This window comes from Scomber scombrus, chromosome 20 (assembly GCF_963691925.1).
Source record: "Scomber scombrus chromosome 20, fScoSco1.1, whole genome shotgun sequence".
In the NCBI taxonomy this organism is placed as follows: Eukaryota; Metazoa; Chordata; class Actinopteri; order Scombriformes; family Scombridae; genus Scomber; species Scomber scombrus.
In genome coordinates this window covers 22306156-22331032 of record NC_084989.1, presented here as the reverse complement: position 1 = coordinate 22331032, position 24877 = coordinate 22306156, and the positions used below count along the sequence as shown (strand labels likewise).

Genomic DNA, 24877 nt, shown 5'->3' with positions numbered 1-24877 from the left:
AAAGGAGTAAGGGAGGAGGAAGGAAGGAAGGAAAGGAGTAAGGGAAGAGGAAGGAAGGAAGGAAGGAAGGAAGGAAAGGAGTAAGGGAGGAGGAAGGAAGGAAGGAAGGAAGGAAGGAAAGGAGTAAGGGAAGAGGAAAGAAGGAAGGAAAAGCGAAAGGAGTAAAAGGGAAGGGAGGAAGGAGGGAAGGAAGGAAGGAAGGAAGGAAGGAAGGAAGGAAAGGAGTAAGGAGGGAGGAAAAGAGGAAGGAAGGAAGGAAGGAAGGAAGGAAGTGAGGAAAGAAGTATTGAAGGAGGAGGGAGCAAAGAAAGAGGGAAGGAGGGGAAGAACGAAGGAAGGAAAGAAGGAACAGTCAAAAGAGACGGGGTCAACAGGAGGGTTAAATAAGACTCAATTATAAACAAAAATGGCATCATAGGATGGATATTATTTGCTTTTTTAGGCTTAATAAATTGATAATTTTCTCTGTGGTGCTTTTATCTCAACTGGATTCCTGCCAAGCTGACAGGAAGATATAAGTTTTATTTGTTTACTCTCACCCTGACAGTCATTTTCTGTTTGTTAATCTACTCCCAACGGCAGGAAAGACTGATCACAATCTATCAAAAAGTCAGTAAGATTTCCACCATGCAGCAGCGGCCATTTCCACTCACCGCCTCTCCTCCAGGTGCAGTGATAATCCCGACAGTTCCTGTGTCCATAATCTCTCAGGCCTGCAGATGCAGATCGCTGATCAAAGGCAGAAAACAGCTGCATCCTTCCAGACTAACGAGAAACATCAAAGAAATTTAGACACCCCCCCCCCCCCCCCCCCCCCCCCCTCTGACCCCCCTCCCCTAATCTTAACAGTACAGGTTAGTGTCACCGGGCCCTGATCTTAACCCTTTTTACACTCGCTCAGTTCAAACCAATTGATTTCCAGGAAAAGATGCAGATAACAGCAACATGTCTGAGCTCTAAAAGTCCTCCGAGCTTTGAAAGAAAAAGCTCTAGACAGATCTGTTTTTCTTCTTTGGTTGGATAACAGCGCCTTCAAAAACCCAGGCTCAGTGTTAATAGCTCATGTTTGACCCGGTCCAACACATATTAGATTCCAGACAGGCCTCACATGATAAAGCGACTAATTACTTGTTTTCCTAAAGGCTTCAAAACTGTTATTTTACTGTTGGCTATAATTGGAGCAGCAGGCTGGTATTAGGGCTCAGATAGAGAGAGATCGTGGCGAGCTGATAAAAAACAGCTGAGGGTCAGGTATCTTACAGCCTCGGCTCCTGCTGCTCCTCATTCAAAAGGTTGGGACCTCATTTTGCTGGGTCAAGGCTTTTCAACAGTGGGCTCAGATTATCAGAGGGCTGAGAGAGAGAGAGAGAGAGGGAGAGAGAGAGAGAGAGAGAGAGAGAGAGAGAGAGAGAGAGAGCATGCAGGAATTCCACATTCACCACGCTGCCGCCATGTTTAGATATCGTTATGTAGAACAACTCACATTGATCTGTATGAGAGAAAATCTGCTGTTAGAGGAGAGAAGTGCTGATACAGTATGAAGGATGTTGATTATGTCGACTATAAAGTTGGAGAAACCATTGTGCTGGTTCTTGAGGTTTTTTTATCTTAATGTATTGATAATATTAGAGGTATCTTTTATGAATTTATGCAGATTTCTCACCTTGTACATCGATCATATGGACATTTAGCAGACATGATAGAGGGAGAGTGAGCTCTTTGACTGTATGTTACTGTGGCTCTGAGGGTTAAAACACAAATCTTCAACAAAACATGATATTTCAGGGAAATGCAGCAACATATAACAAAACTTGACACTTCACAAAACAACTCAAAACACACCAATATTTGAGAAAATACAACACAAAACATCATTTTTTTGGCAAAACACAACACAAAACACAACAGTATTTTACAAAACTCAACATTTCAGGAATATTTACAGGCCTGAATTCGACCCCTGTTGTGCTTTCTGTAAATCACACATGAAAACTATACTTGATAAGTTGTTTTTGTTTTATTTGAGTATTTCCACCCTAATCTTGGCCAACAGGTTACTGAAAAAAAGTGAATAGTAATTTTAGTCTCAAATTTATCAAGTGATGTCATTGCATCCCAATCAAATATTGGAGTGAAACCTGCAAATCTAAAAGTTCAGTTTTAAGTTTTAATGTTATGCTATGGGTGTTTTATCAGTTTTCAATGAGGATATTTTCAGTTTTGTGACTCATTGGCAGTGAACAATGGTAAATCTAATGTTTTCCATTCATGCTTAGCTTGATTCTTTGTTATAGTCGCATCACATCTCCTTTTTAAATCAAACCAGTCAAGTTTTGTCACCATACTCACCTTGTTTCCTCAAGTTTCAAAACAGGTAGCAACCAAACACTTCCTGCTTTTATCCTCTTGATGACATCATGGGTTAAACTAAGTATGAAGGGGTTAGAGGGGGGAGATTATTGATAGGTTTAAATGTTTTGTTGAACATAATAGATCTTGGCAAGTTGGAGAAGTCATGTTTGTACAGATACGGCATTAAATGACACAAGTAACTTTGTCATTTACATGCTATGAGTCTGAAACACCCCTGAGAGCGATGTGGATCTGACTAAAGTGATGATGCAATAGATTGAAGGACCTATTTAAGGGAGCTGTTGTTTGCCATTTAGGACTGGACTAGGGAGCCATGTTGGTATAATGTGCAAGCTGCAACTTTTATTTTACTTTGGGGGTTTTTTCATCATCTTCTCAACGCTTCTGCTCATAATCAGCAGGCCCAGTCGGTCTCACAGCAACAACACCTTCCCTTTACTGTCTCAATTTGCTGTCAGCAACAGGCTACTAACACTGAATCCTCCCTCCATAGTTTGTTTGTCCTCCAGTTGCTTCTTCCTTCACTCTTTTATTGCATTGAATTGTGTTCTTTGGTAATTATCCCTGTCTTATTTATTCCCTTTCTCTAACTGACTATAATTCAGAGTGATGGACCTTTAATTTAGACATCAAATCTCAAATCTCATCAAATCTCAACATGTAAGTACACACAAAGGTAAAACATTAACAATGTTTGACCAAGGAGATGAAGAACAAGAAGAAGAAGTAGAAGAAGAAGAAGAAGATATAGTAACAAAGAAGACCAAGGAGACGAGGAAGGAGGTATATGTAAATGCATAAAACACACTATCACTAATGGTGACACCTGCACATATAAAATGAATCTTTTTGTGAGTTGAAACTCAAAAATGTTTTTTTCAGCTGTGTTTTGTTCTCTTCACAGTGCAGAATGATGTATGAGCTGAGTTTCCTGCCACATTCATCAGGATGGAGGACGTTTGTGCTCACCTTACCTACCAGCATTTCGTGGTCATGGATTGAAGCCTTCAGTGCACATATGCATGAAGTAAGTTAAGACATGGAGACCGAGGAGGAGAAGAAGACCAAGGAGGAGACCGAGGAGGAGAAGAAGACCAAGGAGACAGAGAAGAAGACCAAGGAGGAGAAGAAGACCAAGGAGGAGTAGAAGACCAAGGAGACAGAGAAGAAGACCAAGGAGGAGAAGAAGACCAAGGAGGAGTAGAAGACCAAGGAGACAGAGAAGAAGACCAAGGAGGAGAAGAAGACCAAGGAGGAGTAGAAGACCAAGGAGACAGAGAAGAAGACCAAGGAGGAAAAGAAGACCAAGGAGGAGTAGAAGACCAAGGAGACAGAGAAGAAGACCGAGGAGGAGAAGAAGACCAAGGAGGAGACCGAGGAGGAGAAGAAGACCAAGGAGACAGAGAAGAAGACCAAGGAGGAGAAGAAGACCAAGGAGGAGTAGAAGACCAAGGAGACAGAGAAGAAGACCAAGGAGGAGTAGAAGACCAAGGAGGAGTAGAAGACCAAGGAGACAGAGAAGAAGACCGAGGAGGAGAAGAAGACCAAGGAGGAGACCGAGGAGGAGAAGAAGACCAAGGAGGAGAAGAAGACCAAGGAGGAGTAGAAGACCAAGGAGACAGAGAAGAAGACCAAGGAGGAGAAGAAGACCAAGGAGGAGTAGAAGACCAAGGAGACAGAGAGGAAGACCAAGGAGAAGACTGAGAAGTAGAATGAGACTGAGGAGGAGACTGAAAAGTAGAACGAGACAGAGACTGAGAAGACTGAGAAGTAGACCGGGGCAGAGGTGAAAAACCTATTAAAGGGAAGGATTTAAAAGGACTGGTACGCTATTGAAGTTAGGCCCAAAACAAACAGTGAATCATGTGTTTTTCTTGCTGTAATCAGTCCTCCTGTTCATACCTCAGAATAAAATCCCAATACTCCCAATTATTCAACACTTAATAGCTACCATATACTTCGAAACCTATGTGTAAAACTCCAGTGGACTATAATACATTTGATCAACAACAACAACAACAACAGCAGCGTGTCCCTTAGGTCATACAGTCCACCTGCTCCTGTTGTTGCCTTCATTGCAGAGCTTATCATGCCAGTGTATGCCAGGTCTCTGCAGGAAGCTCAGGCTTACTGTCAGTCTGATGGAGATTAAAGTATAATGTATCACCTGAGGAGGGCTCCGGAGTATGTTAGAGACAATTAAGTGAGATAGATTTGCAAAAAAAATAATTGAGCATGTTATGTTAACTGTGCATTAAAGCCTGTGTTAAGGTGATTAGTAGTTATGCTGTAATGCAAACACCCTAATAGGATCTCCTCTTGCTGCGTAGATCCATTAAAAATAGGACAGTCATTCGAGGAAGCGGACGCTCTATCACTCTATCACTCTATCACTCTATCACTCTCACAAGCTGCTGCTGCTGCTCTTGTTTTGGAGGCTTCGTAGATCTGAAGGTAAATATATTTTCTGTTTCTGTCCTTCATAATTCACTTTGTAACAGCGGTTTGTTTAACAGGAAGCATCAAATACAGTTTTTACTTTCCAGGAAGATGGATATTGGGATAGATAATGGTTTGTGTGTTTGGTGAAAGTGATGAAAAGCTGTAGGACATGTTTAACTTTAACTTAAGTTCTGTGCTAACCTTTTATTTGCATTATTATTATATTTTACTCTCTGTCATTTAATTTGGTTGATAGATATCTAAAACAACAACAACATTTACTCAAAGGAGATTGAAGTACTGTAGTAGCGTTTGTATCTGTGTGAATTCACCATTCATAATTCAGTTGCACAAGTGTCCTGTAGTGACTTGTCCTTGTTATGTAATGCGATGCCTCAACCCCAGGACGACTGATTCACTGCAGCAGCTTTAGTTAATGAGGATTCCTGTTGGTAATCGTGTTATTTGGCTTCACTCTGATTATTAACATGAACAAATTGGTTTCCTTTACTAAATTCACTTCTTTTTTTTCTCTCTGAACGCTAAGAGTGATTCATGAAGCTCTTTGAAACTATTAATTGCATTTATCACTCGTGCCAAACTGAATGCACGTTCTCTGCTTTGCAATTTATGAACACACTCGTAGCAAAACTGAAAATATTGGTCAGTTTTCTTTCCACAAAGACACATATGAAAACACTTTATGAAAATCAGTTCACTTATAAATCAAAGCTTGAGCACTATGCTGTGATGTGGGTAAAGTCTTATGACCAAATCCACAAAGAAGGCGAGATTTAGCCTGTTTTTGTTTTGTTGTTTGAAGAGTCCTCCCCTTTTTATACATCCCCCCACCCCTCAATACTTTTACACATTTGGATACCTATGTGTGTATGTGTGTTTACAACATGTATGATAAAACTTTATTGCAAACTGCCCTGCACATAGAAAAAGCAAAAAAAAGCCACAAGTGTTTTTCATTTATACTGCCAGCAGTGTGTAGTTGGTGCTTTGTGTGCTTATTCAAATAATGGTATTTTAAGAGTTTGAAGAGTTTTGCAAGAGATGTATAATGTTGTTGTTGGTTTGCTGTGAGGTTTTGTGGTTACTGTGTGTAGAGTTTTGCAAAATAGCCTCACAGTTTCAAAGATAGTGCCTATAAGCAATTAGAAGAAACTGTTAAGTAGCCTCTAGGTTGATAATGCTTAAGAAACAGTGACACCTGGTGGTCAGAGTAGGAGTCTTTTTCTGTTGTAGCCAGGCATGGTTCACTGTAGCAGAATAACATGTAACCTTTTTTACAGAGCTGAAGACAAGATGAAGGAGCTGCTTTTTCAAATAATCTGCATCACTGTAGTCCTGCTCTGTGCTGCGGCCTCTCCTCCACTGAGTGAGGACACGCTGAAAAGTACAACTAAAATCAATCCTTACTAATATTACTTATAATCCGACAGTAAGTGGTACAGAGCTTGACATTGACAGTGTGTTTCACTTGTGTGCAGACCTGTCCGATGCAGGGGAGCAGTATGTCAACGAGGAAATAAAGAGAGCTTTACTCGGGGTGAAGCAGATGAAGGAAATGATGGAGAGGAAAGAAGAGAAGCACAGACATCTCATGGACGCATTGAGACACAGCAACGACAAGACGAAGGTACAAAATGTGCCTCTCTGACTCTGACATTGTCTTGACTGACGGCTGCAAGTCTATTATTATATTTGCAGTAATCATTCTTGATGTGAGAAAGCCACAATCAAAGCACCGTGAAGTCAGCGTGTGTTTTAATACGATAACTGTTCACACAACATGACTGCTTTAGTTAAGCAGTTACATGTCAGTCTTTACCACATATTTTCTGCTTCGTATCAGCGAGGCTGCACAAAAGCCTCGCAGGGAAACCTCAGAGTTGACAGTGAATAATGAATGTGGGAGTGGGGCTGGTTTGGGGAGTTGCGGGTGTAGTTTACTATAATCAGGATAAATGAGCAGTCTGTAGATTCATCTGTTTTCTGTCGTTTCAGAATAAAAACATGGGGTTGTGTGTGTGTGCAAGGGCCCCATGAAGCACATCTTTATCCTCTCTGGCTTATTATTATGAGGTTGTGTTTGTGTGACAGAATTAAGCTTTTTTCTGTTTTTTCGGGGTTCCTTCAGGGGGCAATGCAGCTGGCGAGGGAAACAGAGCAGAAACTCAAGGAGGCTGAATGGCAGTGTCAAGATTTAACCAAATCAACCTTTGAGGAGTGTCGTCCTTGTCTTGAAGACACTTGTAAGACATTCTTCACCTCAGTGTGTCGACGTGGTTTCACCTCTTTTTCATTCCAGGTTTGACTTTAAGAATATTCCCAAAAAAATGTCTTCAGAAATGACATAGACTGGTTTTGTAACATATCGGTCCTATGAATCTCTCTTTCAAGGTGGAGGAGTTTTTCAGAAAAATGGCGTCCCAGCTGGAAGAAACCGATCATGTTTACAATCAAAACGAAGAGCACGCAGGTGGAACCGACTCAGTTCAGATCCAGGTCGCAGAAGACAAAGCCGACCTGGAGCTGCTGCAGGCCGACACATCGTTCAACCAGCTGCTGTCAAACACCAGCCTCCTGCACAACCAGAGCGTCCATCTGGTCAAGAAGATGCAAGACGAGTTCGGGAATACCTTCTTGGCGGCCTTCACGACTGAGCTGCAGCCCAGTTCTCTTTCGGGCATGCAGAGCGGCTCGAGTGCCGGCTTCTTCAGGACCGTCGGCCTGGATCACATCCTGGACTCGGTGTATGACTTTGGGAGGAATGTGCTGGAGGAATTCAGCTCCACGGTAGCTGATGTGTTTGAGGAGATAGAAGAGGCTGAGGAGTATTTTCAGCAATCAGGCAGAGGTACCCTAATGCACAATGACATCAAATATCTAAGTTTGTTCACTTCATTTCCTCTCATCTGTTTTTATGTGTTCATCTCCAAAGAAGCAGGCTCAGTTCCTGGTTTTGGACAGTCCCAGAGCAGACATCTGTGCAAACGACTCCGCAGGCAAGCATCAGAGTGCTGGCAGCTCCAAGGCTTGTGCGAGACATGTGAGGAATATCTGTTAAAAGGTAAATCTATTAGAAAAACTCTAAGTGGTTGCTCAGTTTTCTTGGTCCCTGACTTCACCATGCAAACTTCCCTGTATGTGATCTCATGTGTGCCACTTGCAGAGTGTCCCACTGTGCAGCAGTTGCACTCTGAGATGGAGGAGATGTACATGCTGCTGAACGCCTCCCGTCAGCAGTACGACGACAGGCTGCAGCTGGTCAAGAGACACACGGCAGACACGCAGAGGTGGCTCAGCAAAATGGATGACAAGTACGGCTGGGTCAGCCAGCTGTCTAACAGCACAGTGGGACCAAACAACATCTTCAGTGTGATCACGGTACTGCTGCTGTGATTCCAGGCTTTATTTTGATAACTTTAATTAGGGATGTTATCATTGTTTCCAAATACAGTTAAATAAAGGATTATTGTTCATCCAATTAGAATTTACCAAAGTGCATTCAAAATAATCCTAATTGACTTCTGTCATAGATAATAGATTTGATTCCTTAAATGAATGACTAATCCTGTTTATTTAATGATTTTTGGACCCTGTAAATACTCCAGAATTGAAATATACAATAGCCAGATGCCTGAATTAGCACTGAAACCCGTTTTTCTTTCTGTAATCATTCCTCCTGTTCATACGGACTATTAGAAGATCCTTTCATAATGCAGAAGACAAAACCCACAGTCCTCCTTCTGTGCAAAAATGTATTGTAATATAGTTTATCTGAAGCTAATATGAAGCTAATCAGTCGTCCAAATGAGTCAAATCAAGTAGATATGTTTCAACGTTACAGTCTTTTAGTGCCAAATTCCCTCTTTTTGTTACTTTACTTCCACTGTAGCTCAACAGGGAGACACAAAGAGGGAATTTGATGCTTAAAAATACTGTAAATGTGGCAGATATCTACTTGATATGACTAACTGAAGCCTCTACATAAGCTTCACATCAACTTTTAAATGACTGTGTGGACACACTTTGGATTTTGTCCTTCATCACTTACATTAAAAGCATATTTGAATGAGATATTTTATCATCAGTATGAACAGGAGGAATGATTACAGTGAGGAAAACTTCTTTCACTGCTCATTCATAGCAGTGAGCCTGATGTCATCTCAAGAATCTACATTTTTTTCTTATGTGTTGATACAATTTCTTTTTTTTTTTTTTCCAGGTGGATCCACAGCAGATGAAGACTAACACACCTAAATCTGACAGCAGTGTGGTTGTAACCATACTGGACTCCGCCCCGATAACCGTCTTGGTCCCTGCAGATCTGGAGGTGGATGACCCCATTTTCATGCAGTATGTGGCCCAGGAGGCTCTGACGCTCCATAAACAGCAGTTATCTGTTTTTCTCAACGCAGGAATGCAGTAACTTTCCTTCACCTTCAGACGCTGGTGCCGGCTTTGTAACAGAAATACTCCCAACTCATCTTTGTATAAAAACAAAACTTGAAAATGCACTTTATAGATGTATAAAAACCTTCACATACTCAGGGCTTTTTGTTCATATATGTTAATTTTTAGAGTTTATGAATAAAAAATGTACAGTTTGCTTCTTGACATTCGCCTTTTTATTTGTTGTCATCACAACAATGCATGATGCATCCAATCCTTTATTGACTTTGCAATAGTTACATATTGCATTCGCTGTATGCAATATGCAAGCACTGTAAAAGGTTTCCCCATATAGATAGATATTTTATAGATAGATCATTTAGGTATTTATGGAAATAACAACCATAAATACATAAATTATAAAAAATATATACAATGACTAATACCAGAAAGTGAATTATAAACAATAGAAACAATCCTAGTATATAAATATAAATGAGATAAAGAGTCAAATTATCACAATTTATAACATATTGCTAATAAAAAACACACACAAATCCTATCACACACATACACAAGTAGAACAACATATAAATTGTGTTTTAATTTGGTAGTGTGTGGTAGTAGGTAGTAGGGTAGTAGAGACCTGAGTTGCTCCTTTCCTCACCTCTTACTGCTGACTGTGAGGTCTTTCTCAGCAGGTAGAAGCGGCAACAAGGTTAATGATCCACACGTGACATTATTAAAAGAAGACAGAAAACCGATCGCATTTTTTTTTCATTCACTTTGACGAGAAATATCGGCATGTTTTAATCTCGCGAGATCTCGTCACACCCCCTAGTTAAAATATAACTTTTCAAAGGGATTTCTCAGAGTGTGTGTGTGTGTGTGTGTGCGTGTGTGTGTGCCCGTGTGCTTGTGTGTGTGTCTAACTGTCAGTCGAGTCGCTCCACGTGTCTGAATGCACGGTTGTGATTGGCCAAGGTGAGCGAGGGTTCTAAACTGGGGCGGGACATATTTTTACCCGCCAGAATTTCAACGGTGAACGCGCCACGACACAACACATCTCAGAGCAGGACAGCACAGCAGCAGCAGCAGCAAAAAACTCTTCACCACATATCATCCACAAACATGCCTGCTACTTCAGAGATACATACCGAGGATCTGCACCGAGGGGCCGACCCGGAGAAGCAGAAAGGCACCCAGACAGAGGAGGAGAAGAAGGAGAATAAGAAGAGCTCGTTTGGTTTATTTTGTGATGAACAAGGTTATCTGGATCAGATTGAATATATTATGCAGCAGGGCCTCAGGAAGGGGGATCGCACCGGGACAGGGGTCGTGTCTGTGTTTGGCTCTCAGGCCAGATACAGTCTCCGAGGTGAGCAGCTGCCTGTGATTGTGTGTGATTATTTATGTGATGTGATGGAGACGAAGTATTTAAAGTATGCAGCGCCTGTGTTGAAAAAAAAAGCAGCAAAATCACAACACTGAGCACTAAATATAAGTAAAAGTTGTACATTCATTCATAAAAAAACCATCTAATAACACGTTATGACTAGTGTGGCCACATTTAGGTGGTAAGATTCCTTTTTAATGAGTACTGTAATTCATTTTAGTCATGTCTATATTTATGTTTTCAATTAGAAAGCATATATGTTGATATAAATGTTGATTTGCTACGTTTATGTTAAACGTGGAGAGGGGCGGAACCTTTGTGTTCTGGCGGTTGTTTCTTCAGAGGCCATTTGGAGAGGAAACAAAACAAACTGTGTGCCTCTGCTTTACCTGCTTAAAACAGACAAGTAAACGGTGAACACACCATTACATATTACGTTATATCACCAGACATTAATAGCGTGGATGTTTGTGGAGAGGTTGTGACATGTTTTGATGAGTTATTTATGTTTAAACGCTATTATTTTGCGGGAAAAATTTCCCGCGCGGACGCCATATTGTGCCGGGCGCGACTACAGTTGCACTATTTATAAGTGACATTAAAGCGGCTCTACATTATCATTTGTTAAACGAATCAAAACAATTTTAATTGATGATGATGATGATGATGACAATAATAAAGAAATAATAATTAGCTGCAAACTTAACCCCAACTTATTCGCACTCCTGTCAATTCAGGAACTAGTATTACTGTTACTACTACTGGTTATTGTTAGTGGTACATTAACGTGTTTCAGGTGGTTAATGTAATGTGGAGCTGTTTTTATGTAGTTTAGACACTTTGGTAGTTTTAATTTACACTTTAAAAAAGTCATAATTTGTAAAGTACAGTAACTAAAACAGTCAAATAAATGAAGTTGAAAAATATAATGAATTATTTAAAATGGAAATGTACAAGAACAACCTCCAGTTTTCAGTATTTTAGTGTCCTTTTTATACCATTAATTAAAAAAACAAACAAAAGTGATGCAAACACGTTTGGATAACCTGTTCCTGTTTCATTTGTAGATCAGTTTCCGCTGCTGACGACCAAGAGAGTCTTTTGGAGAGGAATCCTTGAAGAGTTGCTTTGGTTTATCAAGGTGAGACTGATGAAGAATAGCATCATCACAAACTAAGGCAGAAATATGAGTTCTTAAAACCTCAGCACCTAAAACAGAAAGTACCTGAACCTTTTTTTAATTTGACATACAGCCTTTTCTTCTCATGCTCTGATAATCTTTGGTCCGTCTCAGGGATCCACGAATGCTAAGGAGCTGTCGGAGAAAGGAGTGAAGATTTGGGATGCCAACGGCTCGCGGGACTTCCTGGACAAGAGCGGGTTCACAGACCGAGAGGAGGGCGACCTCGGACCCGTGTACGGTTTCCAGTGGAGGCACTTTGGAGCCGAGTACACAAACATGCACGCAGGTATTTATTTATCTATCACCACCACATCCATTCCTCCTGTTTTTAAGGTTTCCACACTTTTCTATTTTCGGTTATTTTTGATATCAGCACAATTGTGATTTTCTGCAAGGCTCCAGAACTTAAAACTGGCAGCAAAATTGAAGATATAATGGATATTAATAGGGAATTAAAGAAAATAATAGCAGAAATAAGACAGAAAATGCCACTATAGCCACAGTTAAAGATGTCGGTGTGTTTTATAATCAACTTTGTGACCAGAGGGAAAAGTTTTAGGTACATTTTGAGCGACTTAAAGCTATAAAATGTGTTTATTTGGATATGCTGCTGCAGAATAAACCCACACAAAGTATTAAAAGGCATTTTAAGGAGATAACTTTTTGGAAAGACACATAAAACTCCACTTTTAAAGATAACATTTCTGATAATAAGTTGCACAAAAACACCTGCACAGCTTCAATTCTTTACATTTGCAGCTTTATAACAGGATCATGTTTTAAATGCAGCTAAACACAACTTTTAAATGGTGATTTTCTTGCCTTCCTTCATCAGATTACACAGGACAAGGTGTCGACCAGCTGCAGAAAGTCATCGACACCATCAAGAAGAACCCAGAGGACAGACGGATCATCATGTGCGCCTGGAATCCCAAAGGTGCAGCAGATGGAGAAATTAAACTCGTCGAGCCGTTAAAAACAGCTCGTTAAGTCTTTTAATTTTAATGACGTTAACATTTATTTATTTTTTGCTTGCTCATGTCGTTGCAGACCTGCCCTTCATGGCTCTGCCTCCCTGTCACGCTCTGTGTCAGTTCTACGTGTGCGACGGCGAGCTGTCGTGTCAGCTGTACCAGCGCTCGGGCGACATGGGCCTCGGAGTGCCGTTCAACATCGCCAGCTACGCTCTGCTCACCTACATGATCGCACACATCACGGGACTCAAGGTGAGGCCTCTGAGCTCCTGGCAACACTCTTTCCTGTCTGCAGCAGCATGATCATATCACCCCCATCTCAGCCTTTCTTCACTGGATCCCAGTACATTTTAGATTGTTTTTAACCTTCACATACTGTTCACCACCATATACACATTACTTTTAGCTGGTATTTTCCTTATGTGACCCAAAGTACAGAAATAAAATGCATAATATACACTTTTATATATGCAAATGTACAAAAAAAAAAAACCCATTCAAACATGTTTTATTCTTTTATATTCTATAAAATATTCTCCTGCACCATAAAATAGTGAGGTTTTTTTAAACTATGAATAAATAAAAATACACTGTTTGCTCTCTGACTGTTTCATTAAAGTTAATCAAAACATTTATTAATGACTGATGGTGAATTTATGAATGAATTAGTGTAGAGATTAATTATGAGTCAGAGTATGAATATTATAAGGGTTAAAATTCAAGACTAAACAGGTTCTTGCTCCACTTATAGTCTGCAAATATTGATTTTTATAACTTTGTATTTGAACTGAGTGACTTTATTTCTTGTTGCTTCTAAATGCGTCGCCATGGTAACCAGGGCTTCCCTCTGCACTGTGAAGCACTTTTGTAAGAACTGTTTGTTTTTTTTGTCTCGTCTCTGCAGCCTGGCGACTTTGTTCACACCCTGGGAGACGCTCACATCTACATCAACCACATCGAACCTCTTAAAGTACAGGTATGTTGATGTAAAGAAAATTTAAAGAGGGAGGAAAAAAAAGTTGTAATCCTCTTTTGTTTTCTTACACAAACATTTCTTTTCTATAAACGTTCTCCAGCTCCAGAGAGAGATCAGACCTTTCCCCAAACTGAAGATCCTGAGAAAAGTGGAGAGCATCGACGATTTCTGCGCAGAAGACTTTGAAATCTGTGACTATAACCCTCATCCCTCCATCAAGATGCAGATGGCTGTTTAACACCCCAACTTTAAGATTATTATAGAGAGATATTTATATATATGGTTATTTTCAACCAGGAAAGCACTTAAAAGCACATTTAACACAAGTTCTGCTTCATTTGACTTTTTAACAAATCAGTACATATTTAAACTTTATTTAACCTCAATTACAACAACAGAAACAGTTAAATGCATTATTTTAAAATGGTGATTTGGGTGTTTTCTTCTATTTGAAGTGTAAAAACAAATCTACAGTCTAAAGACTTCCTGGATCCTACTGTAGAACAGTGTTGTGAGTTATTTGTTTTTTGTGTTTCAGTCTTTTTTTTAATATTTGTTGTTATTTTCTGATTGTGTAAATAAAGGTGCTTTGTCAATTTTGATTTGTATGAAAATGTTATTGAAACAGAAATCAAGAGGTTCAATTCCAAAAATCTGTAATTGAAGCGGCTGATTTTAAACATTTTCTAATTATGACTTGATTGATTAGTGCGATGTTGGGTTTTCACTTAGTTTAACTTAATTTATTCCAACATTCAAAATATCTTCAGGTTAATTATTAAAAATCAGAGTGCTCATTTCTTCATGTGCAGAGATTTCCATACGTCTCCGTCAGGGTACCGATGTCTCTGCACTGACGCTTCGAGCATCTCACAAGAATATCCTGCAGCCTAAAAATGAAAGAATACAAACGTTATGTGATAATAACTGATTTGGGCTTGATAGTTTTTAAAAAAAATAATGTGTAGAAATAAGATTTGCTGCCTTTTTTTTTTTTTAAAGCAGGGAGGTCAAACTCCTCTCCATACAAAGGCCACTAGTAAAAAGAGGGAAGAAAAGTCAGGAAAGGAAGGAAGGAAGGAAAAGAAGACGGTAAGGAAGGAAAAGGAGACGGTAAGGAAGGAAGGAAAATACAGTAAGGAAGGAAGGAAGGAAAATACAGTAAGGAAGGAAGGAAAATACAGTAAGGAAGGAAGGAAAAGGAGACAGTAAGGAAGGAAGGAAAATAAAGGAAGGAAGGAAAATACAGTAAGGAAGGAAGGAAAAGGAGACAGTAAGGAAGGAAGGAAAATACAGTAAGGAAGGATGGAAAAGGAGACAGTAAGGAAGGAAGGAAAATACAGTAAGGAAGGAAGGAAAAGGAGACAGTAAGGAAGGAAGGAAAATACAGTAAGGAAGGATGGAAAAGGAGACAGTAAGGAAGGAAGGAAAATACAGTAAGGAAGGATGGAAAAGGAGACAGTAAGGAAGGAAGGAAAATACAGTAAGGAAGGAAGGAAAAGGAGACAGTAAGGAAGGAAGGAAAATACAGTAAGGAAGGAAGGAAAATACAGTAAGGAAGGAAGGAAAAGGAGACAGTAAGGAAGGAAGGAAAATAAAGGAAGGAAGGAAAATACAGTAAGGAAGGAAGGAAAAGGAGACAGGAAGGAAGGAAGGAAAATACAGTAAGGAAGGAAGGAAAAGGAGACAGTAAGGAAGGAAGGAAAATAAAGGAAGGAAGGAAAATACAGTAAGGAAGGAAGGAAAAGGAGACAGTAAGGAAGGAAGGAAAATACAGTAAGGAAGGATGGAAAAGGAGACAGTAAGGAAGGAAGGAAAATACAGTAAGGAAGGAAGGAAAAGGAGACAGTAAGGAAGGAAGGAAAATACAGTAAGGAAGGAAGGAAAATACAGTAAGGAAGGAAGGAAAAGGAGACAGTAAGGAAGGAAGGAAAATAAAGGAAGGAAGGAAAATACAGTAAGGAAGGAAGGAAAAGGAGACAGGAAGGAAGGAAGGAAAATACAGTAAGGAAGGAAGGAAAAGGAGACAGTAAGGAAGGAAGGAAAATAAAGGAAGGAAGGAAAATACAGTAAGGAAGGAAGGAAAAGGAGACAGGAAGGAAGGAAAAGGAGACAGTAAAGAAGGAAGGAAGGAAAAGGAGACAGTAAGGAAGGAAAAGGAGGCAGTAAGGAAGGAAAAGGAGACAGTAAGGAAGGAAGGAAAATACAGTAAGGTAGGATGGAAAAGGAGACAGTAAGGAAGGAAGGAAGGAAAAGGAGACAGTAAGGAAGGAAGGAAAAGGAGACAGTAAAGAAGGAAGCAAAAGGAGACCGGAAGGATGGAAAAGAAGACAGTGAGGAAGGAAGGAAAGACGAAGGAAAAGAGGACAGGAAGGAAGGAAAAGGAGACAGGAAGGAAGGAAAAGGAGACAGTAAGGAAGGAAGGAAAGATGAAGGAGAAGGAAAAAGTAAAGCAGAGAGAGTCGTACCTTCGGGGGAATGTAGTGAGCGTCACGAATCACCACGGGACAAGTGAAGTGTTCGTGCAGATGGTCGACGTATTCACACATTCTGAGGAAGGAGAAAATAAACAAGGCAATATTGATTATAATATTACAATCAGATCAATGTAATCAGTGATTGATCTGATTGGTCCGTGCTCTCACCGGTTACTGAGGTCCGCTGACACACAGATGTAGTCGAACAGAATCAGATGCTGGACGAGCTCACAGAGGCCGACTCCTCCAGCGTGAGGACAAACCGGCACTAAACAGGAAGTAAAGAGTTTAATGTGTTTTAATGATACTGGAATAATTCTATGGAGGCACAAAGCTGACGAAAAGTAAACAATTATCAGATGTGTCATAAAATATAAGTGAATATATAAATTATTAATGCTATTAACCTTCATCACGTCCTCCCGGGTCAAATTGACCCCGTCTGTTTTGACTGTTCCTTCTTTCTTCCCTCCTTTCCTTTCTCCCTCCCTCCTACCTTCTTTCCTTTCTTTCTTCGAGGGAATGAAAGGAAAGAAGGAGGGAGGGAGGGAGAAAGGAAAAGAAGGAAGGTAGGGGGGAGGAAAGAAGGAGGGAGGGAGAAAGGAAAAGAAGGAAGGTAGGGGGGAGGAAAGAAGGAGGGAGGGAGAAAGGAAGGGAGGAATGTAGGGGGGAAGAAAGAAGGAAGGGAGGAAGGAAAGGAGGAAGGAGGGAGGGAGGGAGAAAGGAAAAGAGGAAGGAAGGAAAGAAGGAAGGTGGGGGGAGGAAAGAAAGAAGGAGGGAGGGAGGAATGTAGGGGGGGAGGAAGGAAAGAAGGAGGAAGGAAAGAAAGGAAGGAGGAAGGAAGGAAAGAAGGAGGAAGGACAGACGGGGTCAATTTGACGACACAAAGGTTAATATTGTTGCTTCCCACGTGTTTCTCTTGCGTTACTGCTGTCAGATCTTTACCTTTGAACTTGTGAGCCATCAGCAGCACGGCCAGGTTCTCGTTGACGCTGCCCAGCCGGCAGCTGTCTATCTGGACGAACTGCAGGGCCGAGGCCTGGAGGAACTGCTTAAACATCACCCGGTTGTGACACTGCAGAGGAAACAGTCACTTAACTAAGAAATGATGATGTCATCAGCCGGCGATGCGTCTGGCAGAATAAACAGCGGCTCTGACCTGCTCTCCCGTTGCCACGCCGATCCCGAGTGGAGCCAAAGCCTGCAGAGACAGAGCCAGACATCTTTTATATTAACGCTGATGCAGACGTGTGAGCAGAGGAAGAAATAGGAAAATAAAAAACACCATAGATATAGCAGCGTGACCCAGGATGTCATCTGGAGACGTCGGCTCCTCGATCCAAAGAGGTTTGAACTCAGCCAGACTTCTCACCCAGCTGATAGCGTCGGCTACGTCCCATCTCTGGTTGGCATCGATCATCTGACACAAAGAACACCTCAGTCAGCTGTTTTCTAATGTTAGTCAGTGAGAAATAAAGGTATATAAGTGTTGGCAAGATGAGCAATACAAATATGTTAAAAGCAGCATCAGGTTTGGTAAAAAGTAAAAAGTAAGACTGAATGCTCCTGAAAATGTCAAATGGTGTAACCACAAAATAATGATACATATTACATGTTTTATCCACCTAGAAAGAAAGAAAGAAAGAGGAGGAAGAAGAGAAAGAACAAGTAGGAGGAGGAGGAGGAGAGAAAGAAAGAAAGGAGAGAGAAAGAACAACAAGAAGTTGGAGGAGAGAAAGAAAGAAAGAAAAAGGAGGAAGAAAACAAACAAAGAAAATGGTGTAACCAGAAAATAATGATAAATATGAAATATTTTATCCACCTAGAAAGAAAGAAAGAAAAAACAAGAAGTTGGAGGAGCAAAGAAAAGAAAGAAAGAAAGAAAGAAGAAAAAGAAAGAAAGAAAGAAAAGGGAGAAAGAAAAGAAAGAACAAACAAGTTGGAGGAGGAAAGAAAAGAAAGAAAGAAACAATGAAATAAATAAAGAAAGAAAGAAAGACAGAAAGAAGAGAAAGAACAAGAAGTAGGAGGAGGAGAGGAAGAAAGAAAAAGGAGAAAGAGAGAACAAGAAGTTGGAGGAAGAAAGAAAGAAAGAAAGGAGGAAGAAGAGAAAGAACAAGAAGTTGGAGGAGGAGGAAAGAAAGAAAAAGGAGGAAGAAAATAAAATGGTGTAACCACAGTAGAATGATAAATATTACATATTTTATCACCTACAGTGTATTAAAGTGGACTTATACTAATAATGACTTCATTTAAATAATGTAAATGTTTCCTGATCTCCATGGTTACCAGATGAAATGTAATATTTAGAACAATTGTATTCCATTACCTTTATTTAATATAAAAGTTATAATGTAAGATCATGCCAAACTAGTTGATATGGTGTTTTATTGACAATTTACTGTTTTTAAGCAAGTTGAATTATTTGGTACAAAGTTTTTATGGTTACACCACTTAGACATTTTTACCATAATCCTCTAATATATTCTCTCTAAATGGATTAAAAGCAGAAATTTGATGCTGGGTCCACAAAAAAAGAATGTGTGCAAGTTATTCATACGTTTATTTTCACATTTTAACCCCTTTAAATTTAAACTAAACCACATGGACACAGAAACATGTTCTTACCAGAGTGTTATTGGGTCCGATCATTTCTCTTATGAGACGACACCTGCGGATATCGTCCTCTAGATCGGCGCCAACCTTCACCTTAAACCTGCTCCAACCAGTCTTAAGAGCATCTGTGCAGAGCTGCAGAAAACACACACACACACACACACACACACACACACACACACACACACACACACACAGTTATTTAACCCTCCTGTTGTCCTCGAGTCAAGGAAGGAAGGGAGGAAGAAGGAAAGAAAGGAGGGAGAAAGGAAGGAGGGAAGGAAAGGAGGGAGGAAGGAAGGAAGGGAGGAAAGGAAAGAAGGAAGGAAGGAAGGAAGGAAGTAGGAAGGGAAGAAGGTAGGGGGGAGGAAAGAAAGAGATAAGGAGGGAGGGAGGAAGAAAGGAAAAGAGGAAGGGAGGAGGGAAGGAAAGAAGGACAGAGGAAAGAAGGAAGGGAGGGGGAGGAAAGAAAGAGAGAAGGACAGAGGGAGGAAAGAAGGAAGGAAGGAAGGGGGAGGAAAGAAAGAGAGTAGGAGGAAGGAAGGGGAAGGAAAGAAAGAGAAGGAAGGAGGGAGTAAAGAAGGAAGGGAGGAGGGAAGGAGGAAGGAAGGACAGAAGGAAGGAAGGACGGAGGAAACAAGGAAGGAAGGTGGGAGGGAGGGAGGAAAGAAGGAAGGAGGGAGGGAGGGAGAAAGGAAAAGAGGAAGGGAGGAGGGAAGGAAAGAAGGACAGGAAAGAAGGAAGGGAGGAAGGACAGACGGAAGGAAGGAAGGAAGGGAGGCGTTTCTATAGCAACATCACCTGTTTGAGCTGCTGGTCCGGGTATCCGAGCCAAGCGCAGGAAGTGGTGTAAGCAGGATAACCTTCCCTCAGCATCTGATCCTCTGGAGGAGAAACAATCAGTCCACATGCCCCTATAATTAATACTCCGCTCTGAAGTGCTGCTTTAATCTTTAATGGGGGAATCACGAGGGTGCAGTTCACTAACAGCTCTCCTGTTACGTTTCTAAAGAGGCAGTTTGGTTTCCCACATAGTCTCATTCAGCCGTGTGATTAATGAAGTGCTCTCACCTCTCTGCTGCTTCCCCTCCTGAGCTTTCAGCAGCAGGTCTGACAGAGAGAAAAGAGAAAGGGATGTCAAATATAAGGTCCGTGGGCCAGAACCAGGCTGCCAAGGCGTCCAATCCGGCCCACTTTCCTTCCTTCCTTCCTTCCTTTTTTTTCTTCCTTCCTGTCTTCTTTCCTTCCTTCCTGTTTTTTTCCCCTGCCTTCCTGTCTCATTTTCATTCCTTCCTTCCTGTCTTATTTCTTTCTTTCTTTCTTTCTTTCATTCCTTCGTGTCTCATTTTCCTTCCTTCCTTCTTTTCATCCCTTCCTTCCTTACTTACTGTCTTCTTTCCTTCCTTCCTGTCTTATTTCCCTGCCCCTTTCTTCCTTCCCTCCTGTCTCCTTTTCCTTCCCTCCTGTCTCCTTTTCCTTCCTTCCTTACTGTCTTCTTTCATTCCTTCCTGTTTTTTCCCCTTCCTTCCTGTCTTCTTTTCCTTCCTTCCCCCTGTCTCCTTTTCCTTCCTTCCTCACTGTCTTCTTTTCCTTCCTTCCTGTCTCATTTTCCTTCCTTCCTGTCTCATTTTCCTTCCTTCCTTCCTTCCTTACTGTCTTCTTTTCTTTTTCCTTCCTTCTTTCATTCCTTCCTTCCTTCCTTCCCTCTTTTTACTGGAGAAGAGTTTCTTCAGTCTTCTTCCTGCTTTAAAAGGCAGCAGATCTTATATTCCTACATATTATAAACTCATCTCACCTAAAGCTTCGTCCTCTGTTAGAACATCAGTGATGTATCTGAAGTCAATGCATGAAACAATCTGCTTCGGATCCTAAAAAAAACAAACACATATATGACACATAATATTTCCCCTGAGATCAAAACCAGGAGACACAAAACTCTCTCATCTAAAATAAATCATCTGTGACTCACCATGTCAGCCAGCAGCTTCCACAGCGGCTACAGGAAGTAAAAAATAATAATAATGATGAGAAGGATGAGAAGAGGCTGTGAGTCAAACACAGTCATGCTTGTTAAAGGAAATGTTAGTTTTTAACCCTCCTGTTGTCCTCGAGTCAAGGAAGGAAGAAAGGAAAGGAAAGAAGGAAGGTAAGAGGGAGGGAGGAAAAAAGGAACGAGGGAGGGAGGGAGAAAGGAAAAGAGGAAGGAAGGAAAGAAGGACAGAGGAAAGAAGGAAAGGAAGGATGGAAGGGAAGAAGAAGAGGGAAAGGAGGTAGGAAGGAAGGGAAGGAAGGAAAGGAGGGAGGAAGGAAGGGAGGAAAGGAAAGAAGGAAGGAGGGAAAGAAGGAAGGAAGGAATGATGCAAGGGAGGAAGAAGGAAGGAAAGGAAGGAGGAAGGATGAAGGGAAGGAGGGAGGGAGGACAGATGGAAGGAAGGAAGGAACAGTCAAAACAGACGGGGTCAATTTGACCTGGGAGGACGACAGGAAATAATAATGATGAGACTGATGAGGAGAGGATGTGAGTCAAACACAGTCATGCTTGTAAAAGGAAATGTTGGTTTTTAAATGACTCCCCCACCTTGCCCTCCGCTCTCGCCCACAGGTCCCACACAGCGTTCAGCACCGCAGCCGTAGCCAACTGGATCACTCCTTTCTCCGGGCCGAGCTGGGGCGACACATTAAACGTAAATAGAGAAGAAAAAAAGGCAGGAAGTGGAACATTTTATATTTAGTTGATGTCAAGATGGAGGTGGAGATTAGTGTGTTAACCCTCCTGTTGTCCTCGAGTCAAGGAAGGAAGGGAGGAAAAAGGAAGGAAGGAACGAAGGATGGAAGAAAGGAAGAAGGTAGGAAAAGAGGGAGGAAGGAAGAAAGGGAGGAAGAAGGAAGGAAATGAGGAAGGAAAGGAGAGAGGAAGGAAGGAAGGAAGGAAAGAAGAAAGAAAGAAAGAAAGAAAGAAAGAAAGAAAGAAAGAAAGAAAGAAAGAAAGAAAGAAAGAAAGAAAGAGAGAAGGACGGAGGGAGGGAGAAAGGAAAAGAGGAAGGGAGGAAGGAAGCTGGGGGGGGAATGAAAGAGAGAAGGAGGAAGGAAGGACAGAAGGAAGGGAGGAAAGAGAGAGGAAGGAAGGACAGAAGGAAGGGAGGAAAGAGAGAGGAAGGAAAGAAAGAGAGAAGGAGGGAGGGAAGAAGGACAGACGGAAGGAAGGAAGGAAGGAAGGAAGGAAGGGAGGAAAGAAGGAACAGTCAAAACAGACGAGAACGACACAAAGGTTAACGTTTAATTTAATGGGCAGAAAGAATGATTTTAGGTGATTTTTGTAACTAATCTGAGTCTGAATCTAGGTCAGCTTCTTCCCTTCGGTCCAAAAAGTATAAAATCCATGAAAAGATTTGATCATGTTTGCAAAGATAATGTAATTAAAGCGAGGGAGGATGTGTTAATATAACCTGAGGCTGATTGGTTCAGTGTTTACCTTTTTTACATGATGTGTATCTTACCCATCTCATCTGGCCGTCGCTGGTCAGGAGGCGATAAAATCCACGGAAGTCGCTCACGATCTCCTCCAAAGTTTTCCCGATGACGAGCGGTGCCAGAGCCTCCACAGCACAAACCACTGCAGGGTTACACACACGCAGAAATCAGCCTTCAAGAGGATGGAAGCTTATAAATTAAACATTATTATTATTCCTTTAATGCACAAAAACATCAGAAAATTATGAAAAATGATGATCACAATATCATTAAACTGTCCAAAATCACAAACATATTTAATTAGACCAAGAAAAGAAGCAAACTCTCAATTTTCTCAATTATAAGAGCCTTACTTCATCAAATCTTTGGTGTTTTTTAGCTTTAAAAATGACTCAAACAACTGATTTATTATCAAAAGTGAATTTTCTGATCAGTCATTGCAGCTCTACATCATATTTATTGTGGTTAAACTGCAACAGCTGCAGCAGAAATGCATTACTTTGACTTTAAATAAAATAACCACAAGGTGGCAGTATGAGGCTCAACTTTACACATTAGGAAGTGAGTAAGGAGATGATGCCTTCAGGTGACGTGGGAAACATGAGAACTGTTCTGACACCATTATTTATTGGTATTTAAGCATTTAGAGCCTTTTTTAAAACCGGTTGGTGTTTCTTATTTGTTTGTTTTGAGTGTGCCAGCTATGAACTTGTGTGTCTAATTAAACATCTGTATAATTAAAAGACTATTTTAGTAATATAATGTAATATTTTCGGCATGATAAGTAATTAAATGTATGTTATATGTCATAAAACAACCGGGTTTGGTCTAATTTATGCATAAAATCTTGTAATGTAATTCACATAATTTGCTTTTGATTGATAATTGTTTATAGTCTTTTTATTCCATTTATTTCGATATTTTAATTTTACTACTTTATTTTACACTATTTTATTATCATTCTATACGTTTTATCTTCTTAACAATTTATTTGTCTGTTTGTTTAGTTTTAGTTTTAGTCTATCTTTTATTAAACTTCATTTCTTTAATTTCATTTTACTTTTGTCTTTTTAATCTATTTAAACCTAGTTCTTTTTAACTCTAACTTTGAATAAACATTTTCTCTTATTCTCTCTAATTTTACTTATGTTATTTAACTTTAATAAACATTTTTATCATCAGTATTTTCTCTCTTGTGTGTATTGATCTCAATTTTTCTTCTTTGCTTTGGTTCCTTGTATTTACATGGAATGTCTAAAATCCGAGTTTTAAAAGAGCACCTGAAGGCGGCAGCAGACCAGACGCTTGCAGACATGACCGTAAAGCTTACACACGGTTTTATTTCTTAAATGCATTGACTACATTTTATAAATCTTACCTATCTCTGTGCCTTTCCCCAAAGTGAAAGTAAGGCCGAAACCTGTCAGTCCACAGTCCGTGTGGAGGAGCACATAGGCGGCTGAATAATCCGGATCTGTGTGCTGGAAAAGAAAAAACTGGCTCAAACTTTAACTCACTTAAACTAAACGTGTATGCATGGTGCAGAAACCTCCTTACCATCGCGTCTGAGCCATGCTGCTCCAGAGATGTTGGAAATCTAACATCCCTCACTGTTAAATTAATAATTTTATGCAACATTTTGTCACTCTGGTTGCATGTGTCATGTGTTGTGCACCAGTTTCCTCTCAAGTGTCACCTGGTTAAGTTGATCCCACCCACTCCGGCCTGTCATTGGCTTTGAGCACTTAAAGACACAATCAAAAAACTTTATTCCTAAAATAAAACAAAACAAAACAATACTGGAGTGTGTAAACTCAAAATCTTTATTGTACAAACCCTCCCTCTTCCCTCCCAAATGAGTTTTCCCCTCCCTCCCAAATATATTCTGCAATGTTGTCCATTTGATTTTTATTAATAATAATCTTATAAAATGAGGATTTCATAATGTACAAAGCCCTTCTTTACAAGCTCAGTCGTCAACTAGTGTTATTCCCTAGTGTTATAATACTGTCCTGATGATGAGTCCATACATACAGGAGGCAAATTGCAAAGAGGAAATCACTGTTAAAAAAACAAAAAACAAAACCAAAAGAAAAGTGTCATATTGCTTTACAAATAGTGTTTGCAGAGTCACTTCGGATGCACTTCAGTCACATTTTTTTAGAAGATAAACTGCTCGTTTTCCGACTTATTTTGTGGCTTTATGTTAATTCGACAACCAAAGCAGAGAGAGAGAGAGAGAGAGAGAGAGAGAGAGAGAGAGAGAGAGAGAGAGAGAGAGAGAGAGAGAGAGAGAGATCATCCTGGGTCAGCTGATTTTCACTTGAGTGTCATTCAGAGTCCAAGCATTTCATCACTGTTTAACCGCTCTTATGTCAGCATTTCTCTGCTGTAGTGATCACAGTGAGAGATTTATGGCATTGTTATAAAAAAAAACAAACACAACAAAACATGGGATGATGATGGATGGGAGTGAGGAAAGTCTCCAAATGAAACCATAAAATCCACATGATATGAATAAATTCTTACGATAACAAAAAAGGGAACATAGACATAAAATGT

The 24877-nt window shown here is 40.4% G+C and overlaps 3 protein-coding genes across 4 annotated transcripts in view; 2 read left to right on the top strand and 1 right to left on the bottom strand.

The window, feature by feature from the left end:
* Window positions 1–6129: 6129 nt before the first annotated feature.
* Window positions 6130–9259, top strand: LOC134002132 (clusterin-like protein 1). Its single transcript, XM_062441413.1, has 7 exons — window positions 6130–6220; window positions 6315–6463; window positions 6965–7135; window positions 7228–7684; window positions 7769–7897; window positions 8000–8214; window positions 9056–9259. The coding sequence occupies exons 1-7, from the start codon at window positions 6130–6132 to the stop codon at window positions 9257–9259; spliced, it is 1416 nt and encodes a 471-aa protein (XP_062297397.1).
* A 1035-nt stretch (window positions 9260–10294) lies between these two features.
* tyms (thymidylate synthetase) lies at window positions 10295–14370 on the top strand. Its single transcript, XM_062441830.1, has 7 exons — window positions 10295–10600; window positions 11686–11759; window positions 11913–12087; window positions 12637–12738; window positions 12852–13027; window positions 13680–13751; window positions 13852–14370. Exons 1-7 carry the CDS (start codon window positions 10354–10356, stop codon window positions 13987–13989), a joined length of 984 nt encoding a protein of 327 aa, XP_062297814.1. The 5' UTR covers window positions 10295–10353; the 3' UTR covers window positions 13990–14370.
* Window positions 14371–14460: 90 nt separating this feature from the next.
* enosf1 (enolase superfamily member 1) overlaps window positions 14461–24877 on the bottom strand; it is a 49995-nt gene continuing 39578 nt past the window's right edge. Inside the window, exons 1-15 of one of the 2 annotated variants that reach the window (XM_062441823.1) lie at window positions 23873–23972; window positions 23694–23796; window positions 22342–22457; window positions 21423–21509; window positions 20814–20840; window positions 20640–20712; window positions 19916–19954; window positions 19646–19728; window positions 18857–18979; window positions 17514–17648; window positions 17388–17429; window positions 17174–17303; window positions 16397–16496; window positions 16220–16301; window positions 14461–14641 (exon numbers count right to left, since the gene is read on the bottom strand). In XM_062441823.1, coding sequence (XP_062297807.1) covers window positions 14546–14641; window positions 16220–16301; window positions 16397–16496; window positions 17174–17303; window positions 17388–17429; window positions 17514–17648; window positions 18857–18979; window positions 19646–19728; window positions 19916–19954; window positions 20640–20712; window positions 20814–20840; window positions 21423–21509; window positions 22342–22457; window positions 23694–23796; window positions 23873–23953 — 1317 coding nt within the window. In that variant the 5' untranslated portion in view covers window positions 23954–23972 and the 3' untranslated portion in view covers window positions 14461–14545. Of the gene's footprint in view, window positions 14642–16219; window positions 16302–16396; window positions 16497–17173; window positions 17304–17387; window positions 17430–17513; window positions 17649–18856; window positions 18980–19645; window positions 19729–19915; window positions 19955–20639; window positions 20713–20813; window positions 20841–21422; window positions 21510–22341; window positions 22458–23693; window positions 23797–23872; window positions 23973–24877 lie in introns of those variants that run through there. The other variant, XM_062441824.1, reaches the window with a different exon arrangement.